General features: G+C 44.6%; 1 protein-coding gene across 1 annotated transcript; it reads right to left on the bottom strand.

Annotated features, from left to right (window-relative positions):
• Positions 1-438: 438 nt before the first annotated feature.
• xkr6a (XK, Kell blood group complex subunit-related family, member 6a) lies at positions 439-7,452 on the bottom strand. The gene is made up of 4 exons (XM_062414626.1): positions 6,860-7,452; positions 2,723-2,919; positions 1,612-2,029; positions 439-943 (listed from the first exon to the last, which is right to left on the bottom strand). Exons 1-4 carry the CDS (start codon positions 7,450-7,452, stop codon positions 439-441), a joined length of 1,713 nt encoding a protein of 570 aa, XP_062270610.1.
• Positions 7,453-13,916: the final 6,464 nt, after the last annotated feature.

Raw genomic sequence — 13,916 nt, 5'->3', positions numbered from 1 at the left:
TTTTTGATTTCTTTTTTTTTCTTTTTTCTTCACAGCGGAGCTCGGACGTGTGGAATTAAATAAACAAAAACAGATGAAACGCGATCAGAGGAGTCGGAAATAGAGACACAGAGGGATGAATAGAGAAAGAGATGGACTCGCGCTGAAGCAGCTTGTTGAGTCATGGCCATGGGACTTGCAGGTCGAAGGTGCCCGCAAGGAATGTATGTGTGTATGTGTGTGTGTGTATGTGTGTATGTGTGTGTGTGGGTGCATAAAAGTGTGATAGATTGCTTTTGTGTCTGTGTGCTTTTAGCAAGAGCGACATTATGTAGTGTGAATGTATTTCTTAATCTTCTCTGAATCTGAATATTCATGTATGCAGACATGTCCTTTTATGGTGTGTGTGTGTGTGCTCATGTGTACTGATTTGTGTGTTTAAGCTGACAAGTGTGTGTGTCAGAGTGAAGACTCATACTGCAGCAGTTCATACAGCAGGGGTCCATCACGGTAGCGGATGCCCACAGCGGCCGGCGTTATGTACTGCAGGATGTTTATAGTCCTCCGCAGGCGCCTGTCTACGTAGTGAGCGTCCCACGCCGGGTAACGCTTCCTGGGCATGTCGATCTTTATAAGCGGGCCCTCGGGCTTGACGATGAGGGGTGCCGACCTCACCTGGAAGACAGGAAGACATGTGTCGGCCACATCCTCCTCTGTCTGCGACTTGGTCATGTGGGCTGGGGTGGGCGGGGCTGTGGGCGGGGCCGACGGTGGCAGCGGGAGACCCCAAAGCAGCGTGGCGCAACAAGACGAGGCGGGGCTTGGCCGGAGGTGGGCGGTGGCTGGGTGCAGGAAGCCGTAGTAGAGCAGCATGACCAGGACCCCACCGGCGAACGTCAGGTAGACGCCACACAATGCTGGGACGGCGTAGGAGTCAGTCAGCACTGGGTCCCTGTAGGCGTACCTGTAGGATGGTGGATAGTGATGTGTTCAAAGCTTTATGTATAAAATGGTAAATCACTTTGCTTTTAATACTTACCTTTTAACTTGTCACGTTTCTTATTAATGCTACCTGTCCCTGCCTCCTACACACATTTAATAATCCAGCTTCAAAGGATAACCCTGACCTTATTCTATATGTTACCTTTTGTCAACAAATCACACCAAAGAGTGTTTTCATACTGCTCTGTTTTTGATCCCCACACATATTCTCAGGCCTGCCTATTCCCTTCCTGGTCTTCCTTGTACTTGGTATGAGGTACCCCTACTGGACGTTTTCATGGACTTACTTCCTGGCACTCGTCTCTTGAGATTCTAATTTATACAGCTCATTATGTTGGTCTTCTTATATCTAAATCAAACTTAATGTAACCTCACTGTTAGACTGTATTTGCTCTTGTTTTTGTAATTGCCTTTTTCCAATCTGCAGCTTCTGTTGCATATCAAGTCGCCCAAGGACGGGGGATCCTTGTTTGAATTGCCTCTCTTGGGATTTCTCCTATATTTATTCCTAAGGTACTGAGGTTTTTTTTCTTTATCTTATTACATTGCATGTAACAAACGAATGTGATATCTTCTATGTGTCAAAATTTCCCTTCAAGATGTAAGAAAATGCCACTTGGACTAACTCACCACAGTCCAGTGAGGATAGTGTTCTCAGCCAACACAACGATGTAGTATGCCACCATTCTGTGGCGCGTCCGGCCCTCCTTCACATTAAACCAGCAGAAGATGTAGACAATGCCGACCACCATATTGAAGAGCACCTCCTCCCACTTGGACATGCAGAAGTCAGTGCCGCCATGCACCACCCAGAAGGCCATGGCGCACCAGTGGACAACCACGAAGATGCCAAAGTAGATGTGGAAGAGCGAGGCGAAGAGGGCGAGGGAGAGGACGCGGGAAGAGATGGTGAAGAGGCGCCAGAAGAGGTGCAGCAGCGCCCCGCGGTAGCTCATGCTGCGCTGGTCATCGCGCGAGTCCCGCAGCAGTTTGTGGTAGGAGGCCAGAACCCAGGCGAGAGACAGGAGGGAGGCGAGGGAGGAGATGCCTACAAGGAGAGGCAGAGCACGATTACAAAAGAGAAAGAGAAGAGAGGTGGATGATGTGGATGCTTTTTTTGGTCTGAGTGAATCAAACTGAATAAAATTGAATCAGACTTTAAGGTTTCAGAAACAAAAATTGTATTGGCTTACAATGATGTTGAGTCAGTGGGGGGCGATTCGTGTGATAATGTGAGCACATCCTTAAATAAGAGGTGGTGATGACACTTAAAAGTATGAATCTCGACTACAAAGTTATTTTTAATGTCCCTGCTGCTGTGTGCATCCACCCTCTGTACTAGTCACATATTTGCATTAAAGTACAAGGTGTCACAAAAGTCCAGCGTGATAGGGATGAATAAGAGCAGTGGGTGGCCGCCTAGATGATACATTTCATGGATGAATAAGGAAGAGGAGGCTGATGGACTTTGGCTAGCACATCCCCCGAAGCTCTGTGGGACAATGTGAACAAAAACCATTGTGTGAAAATCCAAAAGCAGCACCATCTGTAACCACAAATTACTAAGCGCGGTGTGTGCAAATTGCTAATTACTGTTTGTGCAGCTGTTGATTTGTATGTGCTTTGTGCTCGACATGAAATCATGGTTGTTACGTTTGTTAATGTGTCAGGAAGTCGGAGGTGTTCATGAAGAGCTGGTTTCCTCTGTGAACTAAGTCTTAAGAACCGGAGCTCCACCTACACTGCAGCGTCTCAGCTCGGTTCTCCTGGATCATGATGCAGAGCTGAAGGACCAGCTGAGGCGCAGACTCCAGGAAGGTCTCCAGCAGCCGCAGCATGTTGACGTCCGCATACTCGAACATCATGGCCCAGTACCAGCGTCTCTGGTGTTCCTTCTGCCGGCGCGACATGACGCCCAGATACAATGTCCTGATATACCTGTAGGGGGTCAGAGGTAAAAGTGCTAATTAATAACAATAACATACACTCTTTCAATCTGTATTTTTCAATGTCATTCCTTTTCTTTCTCACTAATTATGTGTTTCGTCTGCTTGAAACTTCATTTTTAAGCTCTGTGAATACAACTTTCACTGTTATACTACTACTTCTACTGCTACTACTGTGATCATGTAATCCCTGATAATGAGCTACACCTGCTGGTCTGATAAGCTGACTTGATGAGCGTCACCTGATGCAAACAGCTGAAATCAAGCTCTGCAACTATTTCTTGATCACTTAATTAACAAAAAATGAACTGGCAACCATTTTGATAACTAAGAAATTGTTTCATTCATTTTAAAAGTAAAAAAGTATTTATATCTATGCAATCGTTGATCTGAAAAGAACAAAATCTCTCTGAAAATATCACCTTGGGTTCTGCAATATTATCAGAGCTGCATTAAGCATTTTAAAATTAACAATCTTTGGTTTCAGCATCTTAAATGTGATTATTTTCTTGTTTATTTACTTCTCGATGACAGTAGACTGAACGTTTTTGGGTTGAAGGGTTAGGCTTGGTCGGGACGAAACAAGACATTTGATGTTGCACCTTGGGTTTTGTGACATTTTATAGAGCAAACAGTTTATCAAGAAAATAACCGACAGATGAATCGATAATGAAAATAATCATTAGTTGCAGCTTTAGAATTTACAGTGGCCATTTTCACTATTTTCTGCCATTTTTAGACAAAACAACTATTGGAATAATCAAGAAAACAATCAGCCAAATAAACAACAATAAAAATATCATTAGTTGGAGCCCTAATGCATCTAATCAAAACAGTGACAGATACCTAGATAGCTAAAGAGCTGGCTTGTTGAAACACTGGTAATGAAGACAATCCAAATTTGGTACATTGGTCTTTTATCATTTTAATGAGCCATCTGTATGTTAGTGGTATATATAGTATCTATATTTTAATAGTGGGAATAGTGACAAAACAAATGTTCTACTTAGAAATTCCACCTATATGTATTTCAACAGATAGAGATGGTGATAAAGATGATAAAGCAATCAAGAAATTCTATTAAATTTTGCTATCAAAATATGATTTATGATTTAGACATTTATAGACTTTCAACAATCATCTGATGGTCTAGTGAATGCAACCCTGTGAGCAGCAGACTTGGATGTCCTGGATCTGTTTCCCATCAATACAAAAACTAAATGTTACATTATTAGTGTATATATTATTGAGACAAATCAAACAAATGCAATTATAAAAGGTATTATATTGAACTGGTGCTATAAATATTTTGAAGCTCCTCATGAACAAACAGGTATAAAATTGTTTTGTTACATATATACTGACTGGAATTCTAGCTGTGGGAGACTCCAGTAAGTGTGGGTGGGAGGTAGGCAGTGATTTCAATTAAAACTGCCTAAGGGCACTCACTAAGGGTGTGTGTGTGTGTGTATATATGCGTGTGTTTGTGGTCCCACGTATGTGTAAATGCATATATGCGCTAATGCACTCTAATGACACTCCCCCTGCTTCCTTGCGTGTGCATTACTACTGTACGTGTATGGGTGTTGCTGCGTGTGTGTCTGCTCCTATATTATGCATGCCTCTATATGTAATGCTACGACAGCCATCTGGTTTCAAACATACGAGCTAAATTCGCACAACATAAATAATGCACCATGCAGGGGAAAACGCCTATACACGCACGCCCAGCGTTATCACGTACATGTATGTAAATAACTCTTAATGAACCATTTAAAGCTGAATTAATGGATTTTGCAGCTTTAAAATAAGATACAAACACTATATTGCTGTTTGCCCTTGACTCAAGATCAATGAAGGATAAAGAACCACCATCGTTTGTTTGTCTTATTAATAATCTGTCAACAGGAAGTGCAATCATTTACACTCAGGTTAAGGATTGAGGCTTTACTGTGCAGCATGGTAGGTGACCATGACAGCCACTTAACGTCTTAGGTTTCCATAATTGCAAACCATATGTACCGAATACAGTAAATCCTACACCCCTCCACCCTACCCCCACCATTCTCACTCCTCCCTTTCCATCTCTACTTCTCCTTCTCTTTCCTCTCTCTCCCCTCCCCCTCTTTTACACCCATTGTGCATGTGTAACCCCCCCCCCCCACACACACACACACACACACCACCACCCCCTTCTTCTCTCCCCAGCCTCTCCATCTCTAAGCAATCTGTCTCAATCAGGCGGTACCATTTCCTCAGCCACAAACAACCCTCCCCTTCTTCCCCCACTCCCCCCCACTCCTCCCTCTCTCCCCCTTCTTCCTCCACCTCCCCCTGTTCCTCCACTTCCTCCAGGTAGGAGAGTCCATTCTGCAGGCTGAGGGGGTGATTACTAGGGTGGGGTGCAAGAAAGCAGAGGAGAGTTATGTGTTTGTGCGTGTGTGTGAGTGTGGGGGTTGATTTAACCCTACAACCACAGAGAGACTGAAGCAGAGGAGCTGAGTAGTACATCCCTCCTTCGCACAGCAGGATGTAAACACACACACATACACTCTCACACACACACACACACACACACACACACACACACACACACACACACACACACACACACACACACACACACACACACACACACACACACACACCACTTTACTCTCCCTGCTGCCCGCCCAGAGGCAAGTGGACACCATTGAGCAGTCTTCTTGGAGAAAGAGGGGTGGGGAGGGAGCTAGAGAGTGAACACTGTCCTTGCATAGAGGGCTTGGAGGCTGAAGACAAGCTCACACACTCCTGCTACTACTACTGTGCTTTCACACACACAAACACACACACACACACACACACACACACACACACACACACACACACACACACACACACACAAATATGAAGCAAGGAACCAAGTAGATGCTACATCCCAAGAAACCAGCAAGAGAAAGACGTGTGTGTATTCATGAGTAAAATGGTGTGTGTGTTTGTTTCCTGCCAGTGCTTTTAGCACTTCAATTAGCACCTACCCATATCCAACTGTGTGTATACATTTGTGCGTGTGTGTATGTGTGTGTGTGTGTGTGTGTGACAGAGAGAGATGTGTTGCCAGAAGCACAGATGCTTTTCCTCTTTGTACTCTCCATGCATGCTGACACTCATGGGAAGAGCCGTGACACCGTTTTTCCATTGGTCACACATGCTGATGGACACGCACACACACACACACACACACACACACACACACACACACACACACACACACACACACACACACACACACACACACACACACACAGTAGCCAAGGCTCCTCGTTCTTCAACAGGAGTGAAGAACCTTGACGGATGCTGTCCGTGGTGCTGGAAAATGATTTCAGCACCATGGACAGCGTTTCCCTTAAAGCAAACAGTGTGCCACTTTAGCTCCAGTTTCTATGGGGTTAATAAGTGTAAAGAGGCTCTCTGCTACAGCTGTAGTGCATAATGTCAGTGACTTGTAACCCTGCCAGCCATAAATGCTGCTCTTTTTGACAGAACAATCAGTGTGAATTGCTGAATTAACTTTTCAGAAGGTGACCCAAAAAAAGAAAAGAAAGAAAGAAAAGAAACTGTGACAAACTCTGTCTCTTTGATCTAGTGAAGTAGTGAAGTAGTGGGATCACTGTCTATCTTAATATCTGTCTGTCATCCCCAGATAGTAGCTGATGTGCCGGAGAGGTCACAGAGAGCCTATCCTTGTCCTCCTCTTGCTCCTCCTCTAGCGCCTGTCAGTGTGAAGCAAGCTTTCCTTTCTTTTTGCTTCATCGAGTAGACACCCCAATCGACCCATTAGCAGCATTAAGTGTGTGTGTGAGAAGGAGTGTGAGAGAGGAAGAGAGGGAGTGTGATGATAGGTTGAAGTGAGGTGTATGTCTGTGTGTTGTTGTTTGTGCCCCCTTTACCTCCATACTTGTCCCAACTGGAGGATGTGTATGATGGCCTGCCACAGCCAGATGGTGGCCAACTGCAGGCGATCCCTGCCGGGATACAGGCACCCTAGAGCCACCGCGCCCCTCTTGGTCAGCCCTTCCACCTCCCCGAGCCCCCCGCCGGTGTAGTCCTGCACGAACCAGCGGAAACTCAGAATTTGGACCAGCACAGACGGCACCAGCACGAAGAAGAGTGTGAGGCCGAACCAGAGGTAGTCCTGCCTCCGGTAGTAGTCCACCGCCAGGCACAAGTCCGTACCAACGTCCCAGAAGAAGACAAGGAGGGCGAGGATGATCCAGAGGCAATCCAACCACAGCTGCTCCCGGGGCGGGCAGTGAGTCTCCCGGACGCCGGCCCCCACGGCAGGCTGGCCCCCACCGAGCAGAGAGCCGAGGCAGGCTGAGCGACAACCCCAGTAGCAGGCGGAGGTCCGGCAGCACTGACAGATGTGGATCGCGGCGGAGTCAAGAGGCTCCTCGGTGTCAACATCATACAGCTGGGCGAACCCGGAGCCCCCGCCCCCGTACCCGAGCCCGGCTTTACCACCGTCCGACTGTGCGGCCATGTTCCCCTTCCCGCTCCTGCCCTCCTGTGAAAAGCACGACAACCGCACCGTGATGCCTTCTCGCGGGGCCCAGATACCACGTCACTTCCCAGATACCTGCTGTCCCTTTCCCTCTCGCGCCGCGGCGTCTGCTGTGTCTCTTTCCCGCCCGGGGCGCGAGGAGCCATCAGAGCCGGCGGCCACGCGACGGTGGCTCCTCTTCTCCCTCGTCGGGTCGAGACACAGCCACCGGGCGATCGAGAGCAGCAGCAGCAGCAGCAGCAGAGGAATCCGTTCCCGGTCTAGTCCTGCAGCCCTGCATCATCCCGTCCTGCGCGCGCGGTCATCTAGGGCGACGGGAGGCTATGACGTAATGCATCTCCCGCTGTTCTTAAGACGTGTGAATGAGTGAGTAAGTGTGTGTGGTGTGTGTAGTCTCTCAGACCACGACTCGTGATAATAGCCAATCAACCTTCCCGTTCAGTCAACCGGAGAACCCTCGACTCCCGCCTCTCATCCCGCCCGCACTCAGGCTGCAGGTACCCAGGGTCCGCTGCAGCCCGTATCCGCTCCGTTCCTTTCCGCAGCTCCAGCCCTCTGCAGCTGCTCATCCCAACTCTCCTTCACTCACACACTCTCTCACCCCATCTCTCTCTCTCCTTTTCTCAATCACTACGCCCTCTACCGGAGAGTGGCTTCAGCGCACCGGGGAAAGTATACAGCAGGGGTCGTGCAAGCACCTCACGGTGCAGGGTGATTGTTTCCCAATGAAACATCCTCATGGTAGAGGAAGGATGGGGGAAAATGAGAGTTTCCCACCTTTACCACCATCCTTTCTTTCATCCAGTGTTTTACCCATCTGCACCTCCCACCTCCCTCATTCTCTCCATCCATCCCTCCATTCTCATCCAGTATAGGCTGACTGCCCTGTAGCTCTGCCAGCCTAATCAGCCATAACATATGTGAAGCCTAAGTGTGTGTATGTGTGTTTTTGTGTGTGTGTGTGTGTGTGTATCTGTGTGTGCGTGATCCCTGCCAAGAAAGCAGGGAGATGGAGGGGAAAGGATTTAGGAATGTGGGAAACTGGGATGGACATTGTGTATGTGTCTGAATGAGGGGAGGGGGGTAGAAACCAAGGGAGCTGGAAGGCTGTGAGGCAGATAGAGAAAGAGGGTTGGATTTAGAGGAGGAATGAAAGAAGTGTGTGTGTGTGTGTGTGTGTGTGTGTGTGTGTGTGTGTGTGTGTGTGTGTGTGTGTGTGTGTGTGTGTGTGTGTGTGTGCGTGTGCGTGAGAAAGAGAGAGACGGAGAGAGCTAGAGAGAGAGATAGAAACGATGATTCAGGATGAAAAGGCTGACAGAAGAATGCAAGAGAGAGGATGACTGTAAGATTAAGAAATTGTAGGAGGGATGAAAAGGGCGTGTCGGAGACAGGAGAGGAAAAAAGGACACATTTTTAAAAGATGGAGTCACAAAAAGAGGGCGAGAGAAAAAGATGATTTACTGTGGGAATCAGGAAAGGAGAGACAGACTAATTGCAATAGGGAAGCATGAAAAAGAGGCAGAATGGATTTAATTTAAGAGTTTGAAAGAGATGGAGGAATGACGGTGAAATGAATAAGGAATTGTTAAAAAAAATTATGAAGGTCAGGAGAGAGGAAAATGAAGGAGAGGGATGGATTCAGACGGTTGAGGAGGGAGGCAATGCCCAAAAGCAAAAACAGAGGAGGGATGAATGGATTGAGGAATCAATGGAGGGATTGAAAGAATGTGAGTGAAAGAGAGGGAGACATGTTTTCATCATGCAAAAAATACAAATATTTTAAATGGGACTTTGCTTATTTCCTCTAATCAAAATGTAGCCAATCATGTCATTAAATTGATATGTAATGTAAATGCACGCACACACACACACACACACACACACACACACACACACACACACACACACACACACACACACACACACACACACACACACACACACACACACACACACACACCATTGTCACTTTTGGGGACATTACATAGACTTACATTCATTTCCTGGAGAGGATCACCACAACTTTTGTACCCAATGGGACAAGCTGTCTCCAATTAACTGGTCCTAAGTCTTAAAATTTGTCCCCAGAAGTAGCATATGAGAGACACCACACACACACCCAAGTTGTCCTACTTCACTTTTGGGAACGTAGTGTCCTACGTCACTTTTGGGAACATTATATAGACTTGCATTCATTTCCTGGAGACTTATCCTAACCCTAACCTTAACCACTACTCACCTAATCCTAACCACTGACCCAAAATCTGCATTTTACCAACGGGGGGCATGCCTTTTATCTCTAATTGGATAAGCTGTCCCAAATCAACTGGTCTTTAGTCTGAAATTTGTCCCCAAAAGAAGCTTATGACAGACCCCCCACACATACAGATATTCACACACACACACACACACACACACACACACACACACACACACACACACACACACACACAAACACACACACACACACACACATGCTTAATTTATTTTTTTTACACACATACTCACTCTGAAATACAAGCATGCTCTGCATCTCTTTATCACACCCTCACGCTGTCTTGCTCCTCCTTAGAAGCATGTTTCTCTGCAAGCAGTTGCACTTTCTCTCTCTCTCTCTCTCTCTCTCTCTCTCTCTCTCCCCCCCCCCCCCTCTCTCTCTCTCTCTCTCTCTCTCTCTCTCTCTCTCTCTCTCTCTCTCTCTCTCTCTCTCTCTGTGTCCACTGGAGATTAGCCTCTCTGTTGTCATGACTACCGTGGCTGTGCGGCTGAAGGACAGGGAGAGGGAATCAGGGAGGCGGGAAGAGAGAGTCAGGGAGGTGTGGAAGATGGCGCTGTCAACACGCTGTTTGGCCCAATCCCAATGTCACCCCCTAAGGCCTAAACCCTGAACCTGTCACCTGAGTGCATGAGGCTGCAAGAGCTGTAACCCTGCATTTAACGTCACAACACTGTGAACTGTGGGTCATTCTGTGGGTAATTGTGGGCTTACAGAAAGTGTGCTAGAAGGGTTCAAAAAGTCTGTGAGAGAACCCACATGCACTTGACCATTTGACAGTGGACTAAGCGGGAGCGCACCTCAAAGTCCATGAGTCAATGAATGTGGACATTGAGATTGGGCCTTTGATCTCATGGATGTATAAAGAGGAGTAGATACAGTTTTCGAGGTGGGTCTCCATTGATGAAAGATGCTCAATGGTGCCCAAAGTCAAAAAAGTTCAACTTCTGGGTATAAAATTACCCCGATCTTCGGCATCTATGAATACCGTAAAGCATGCTCACCAGAGTCATCCAGCCAACTTCCAGTTTAGCCCTCTGCTAACTTGAAGGGGGATAAGATGATGCAGCTCTTCTTGACTTTCCAAATGTTATTGGACCGAATGGATCAAATTCTGACAGTGAAACAAGTCATTTTTGCAGGGGTAGTAATGCTAAAAAAAAGGTATCCACTGGTATAACTGGACCGGGTTGTAAATACTTGAAAGCTGCCCTCAATTCAACCTTCCTTGGATAACCATGACCTAGATGACTGAAAATACATCCGTTTCTTTTTTTCTATTTTCTTGATTTTACTTTTGGCCCTTTGGCAATACAGTCTTTGTTACATTCATGCCAATATAGCATATTCAATTGAACTGAAATTGAACCAGCAGGTTTGAATGGAGGTGATCAAAATATGCCAGGCTATCTTACCAGAGGGTATGAAGTGGTTGACACAGTTCACCTGCTTGTGGAAAGAATGCAGATGAGCCCAGAAGTATTATCCAGTCCTCAATCCTGGGTTCACAGAGCGGTGGTCTGGGCAGCAGCCAGAAACTCTTGGTACCTGCATGATAAAGGCCTGTGCTTTGCTGAGGAACTCTGAAAAATACAGGCAGATCAAAAGAAGCTGTGGCTGGTGGTGGAGGTGTTTTTTTTTCTATGGTCATTCATACTTAAGGGGTTTTGTGGCAACCAAACTTTTGCTTTAATATTCACATAGAGGTGACTGTAAATGGTGCAGTTCTTGATGCTTTTTGCAATAGTTTTTCATAAGTTACTTATGAAGTTGATTTATTGTCTAATTATTCAAAGTTAAATTGTCTTTATCTTTTGTTTCTCTTAATGCCAGGGGTTTAAGAGACAATGGGAAGCACAAAGCCGTATTCTTATTCACAAAGCAATATAAAATTGACTTTTTCTTTTTGCAGATGACTCATTCTACAGCTAATGAGCTTAATTTCGGGAGGTCACAGTGGAGAAATGAAATCTGGCTCTCACATGGGTCAGAGCATTCAGAGGGTGAGGACCCATTGAAAAACAACTTTACAAGTATTATGCTACACTCAGATATTGTTATAAAAGGCAATTCTAGACTTACTAAATGACATATTCCAAATGGATCAAATTTTGATAGTGAAACAAGTCATTTTGTTGGCTGGTTCTTCCCACGAAAAACAACACAATAGATCGTAATGTTAGTAACCACGACCTAAAGTTACACTTGTGTGACAGACGCCATCTAGTGGCTGTAATTATTATGACCCTGAGAAGTGACACGGTTCAGATGACCTCTATAATAGGTGGCAGATTTCCATATTCAGAGGTGATGGGTTGGATAGCAGATTAGATCTTAACATTAATTTTGTACAAAAATCTTTAAACACAGAGTCAGTTTTAATGGATAATTTAGATGACTAATTATTATAATACTATTTACAGTATAATTCGTCATTAATTCATAGCATATTGTACATCTTGTTCTGAGACACCCATAGTGAAAGAAAACATGGACCATCTTATAAGTTTTTCATATCTTTTTTCTATTTGACTTGTTTCTTTCTTGTTATTGAGCTCCCCTTCCAGTAGATTGCACAAGACAGGAAGTCCAGAAGTGTTACTGTATGGCTCATTATCCTGACAACAGGATTATGTATGCATGTGTGTTCGCCTGGGTGGAGGGATTGTACTTCCTACTTTACACCGGGCAGAACCACTATAAATAAATACACAGTGAAAAGTTAGAGCGAGAGGCCCCTTCGCACCTCGGGATTAAACAGCAGACCGTAATGAGGCCACGCCACGCTACATCCATCTCTGTGATGCCTGTCCTGTCTTCAGACTGGCTGCTTGATTGCTTTATTGGTTTCTGTATGCCTGTTTCTTTTTTAGTGGTACTTCTGGTTTCATCCATCTAATCAAAATGTTCTACATTCACATATCAAGAAGCTTCTTGAAATGTTTCATAGGGATTTAACAAATACAACTTCAGAATTATAACTGTAGTGTTTAAACCCTGAACACTACACATACTAACTCTATAGTCCTTTATGTTTTTGATCAAATAGTTCAGCACCAGTACATTAAATGACTGCATGGATTCCCTTTCTGTGTCTTAGCATAACATTCTGAATAATGTAATTAAACAGTCTTCATATTTTAAATACTTCCACGTGACTGAAATCTATCAACCTTTTTTTCCACTGATTTCATCATTTATGCTTCAAACAGAAAAACTGAGAGATGGTGGACCTCTCCAGGGTAGACTAATCTTATTATTGTAATGGTCCATTAGCAAATAGTAAAAAATGATTGTTTGTCAAACAGAGAATAAAGTAGGAATTGTATTATGTTTGTTTTTCAGTACACCATCAAAGAGGAAGAGGGTTCCTAACAGAGGGGTTCCCAGATATTACAAAATGAATGCATAAATAATATGCATCTGATTTCTTCCATTCAAATAAATATTGTGAACAATATGTCACATGTAATCATCTCTAAATGGTATAGGTAAGTAGCAGACAGCAAGTTTAATATCTAAAATTAGGTTGGCCTAGTACAAATAGTCTGATTAACTGACAGAAATACAAAAAAGTGTTGCAACTGTCCCCAGTTTCCCCTACATGTTTCATTGGAAAGGTAAATGCCAAATCAGATGACAGAGATCCCTCTAAAAACACTCACTACTCACAGATTATTTAGTAGTATAGTATTTTACAATTGTCTGCTTAGCATTGGTGTTCAGAGACATTAAGTGGGTGTTTAAAAAATCTCCATAAAATGTCTCAGGATTCATTTGTATCAGGAATTCATAGGCCCAGAAAAGTTTTCCATGTGGAATAAACCCAAGATGAAGACATTACCCAGTGAAAGGCACTGATGTGTAATTTAAGGTGCATTTAAAATGCATTTATTTTTCAGTTGATTTAAATGGAAAACAAGCTTAATTTTTCTATACTGCAAGTGTAACAAGTCTGACAGTCCTGCAGTATATTAAATGTGCTGCTCTGTCTTACTGACTGAATGCAGCTGAGCCACAGTGATTATTAAGGACTTCAAATGGCCTGAGTGGTGTTTGCAACAGTCTTCAAGCTAAATTCTGCCTGAAAAGTAACCAGATGTGTTGCCTTTTTAAAATAAAGTTACTAAAAGATGTGTATTTGTACAGTTGTTTCCAGAAATACTAG

The sequence above is a fragment of the Scomber scombrus genome, chromosome 24, assembly GCF_963691925.1.
Source record: "Scomber scombrus chromosome 24, fScoSco1.1, whole genome shotgun sequence".
Taxonomy (NCBI): Eukaryota; Metazoa; Chordata; class Actinopteri; order Scombriformes; family Scombridae; genus Scomber; species Scomber scombrus.
This window is presented reverse-complemented; position numbering and strand designations above follow the sequence as displayed.

Excerpts from the sequence above, each read along its gene's own strand:
- xkr6a (XM_062414626.1), bottom strand. The coding sequence starts at position 7,452 with ATGGCCGCACAGTCGGACGGTGGTAAAGCCGGGCTCGGGTACGGGGGC. Across the intron at positions 2,030-2,722 it reads CCGAGCTGAGACGCTGCAGT|GCATCTCCTCCCTCGCCTCC; the intron begins GTAGGTGGAGCT and ends CTCTCCTTGTAG. Across the intron at positions 944-1,611 it reads ACTATCCTCACTGGACTGTG|GTACGCCTACAGGGACCCAG; the intron begins GTGAGTTAGTCC and ends ACCATCCTACAG.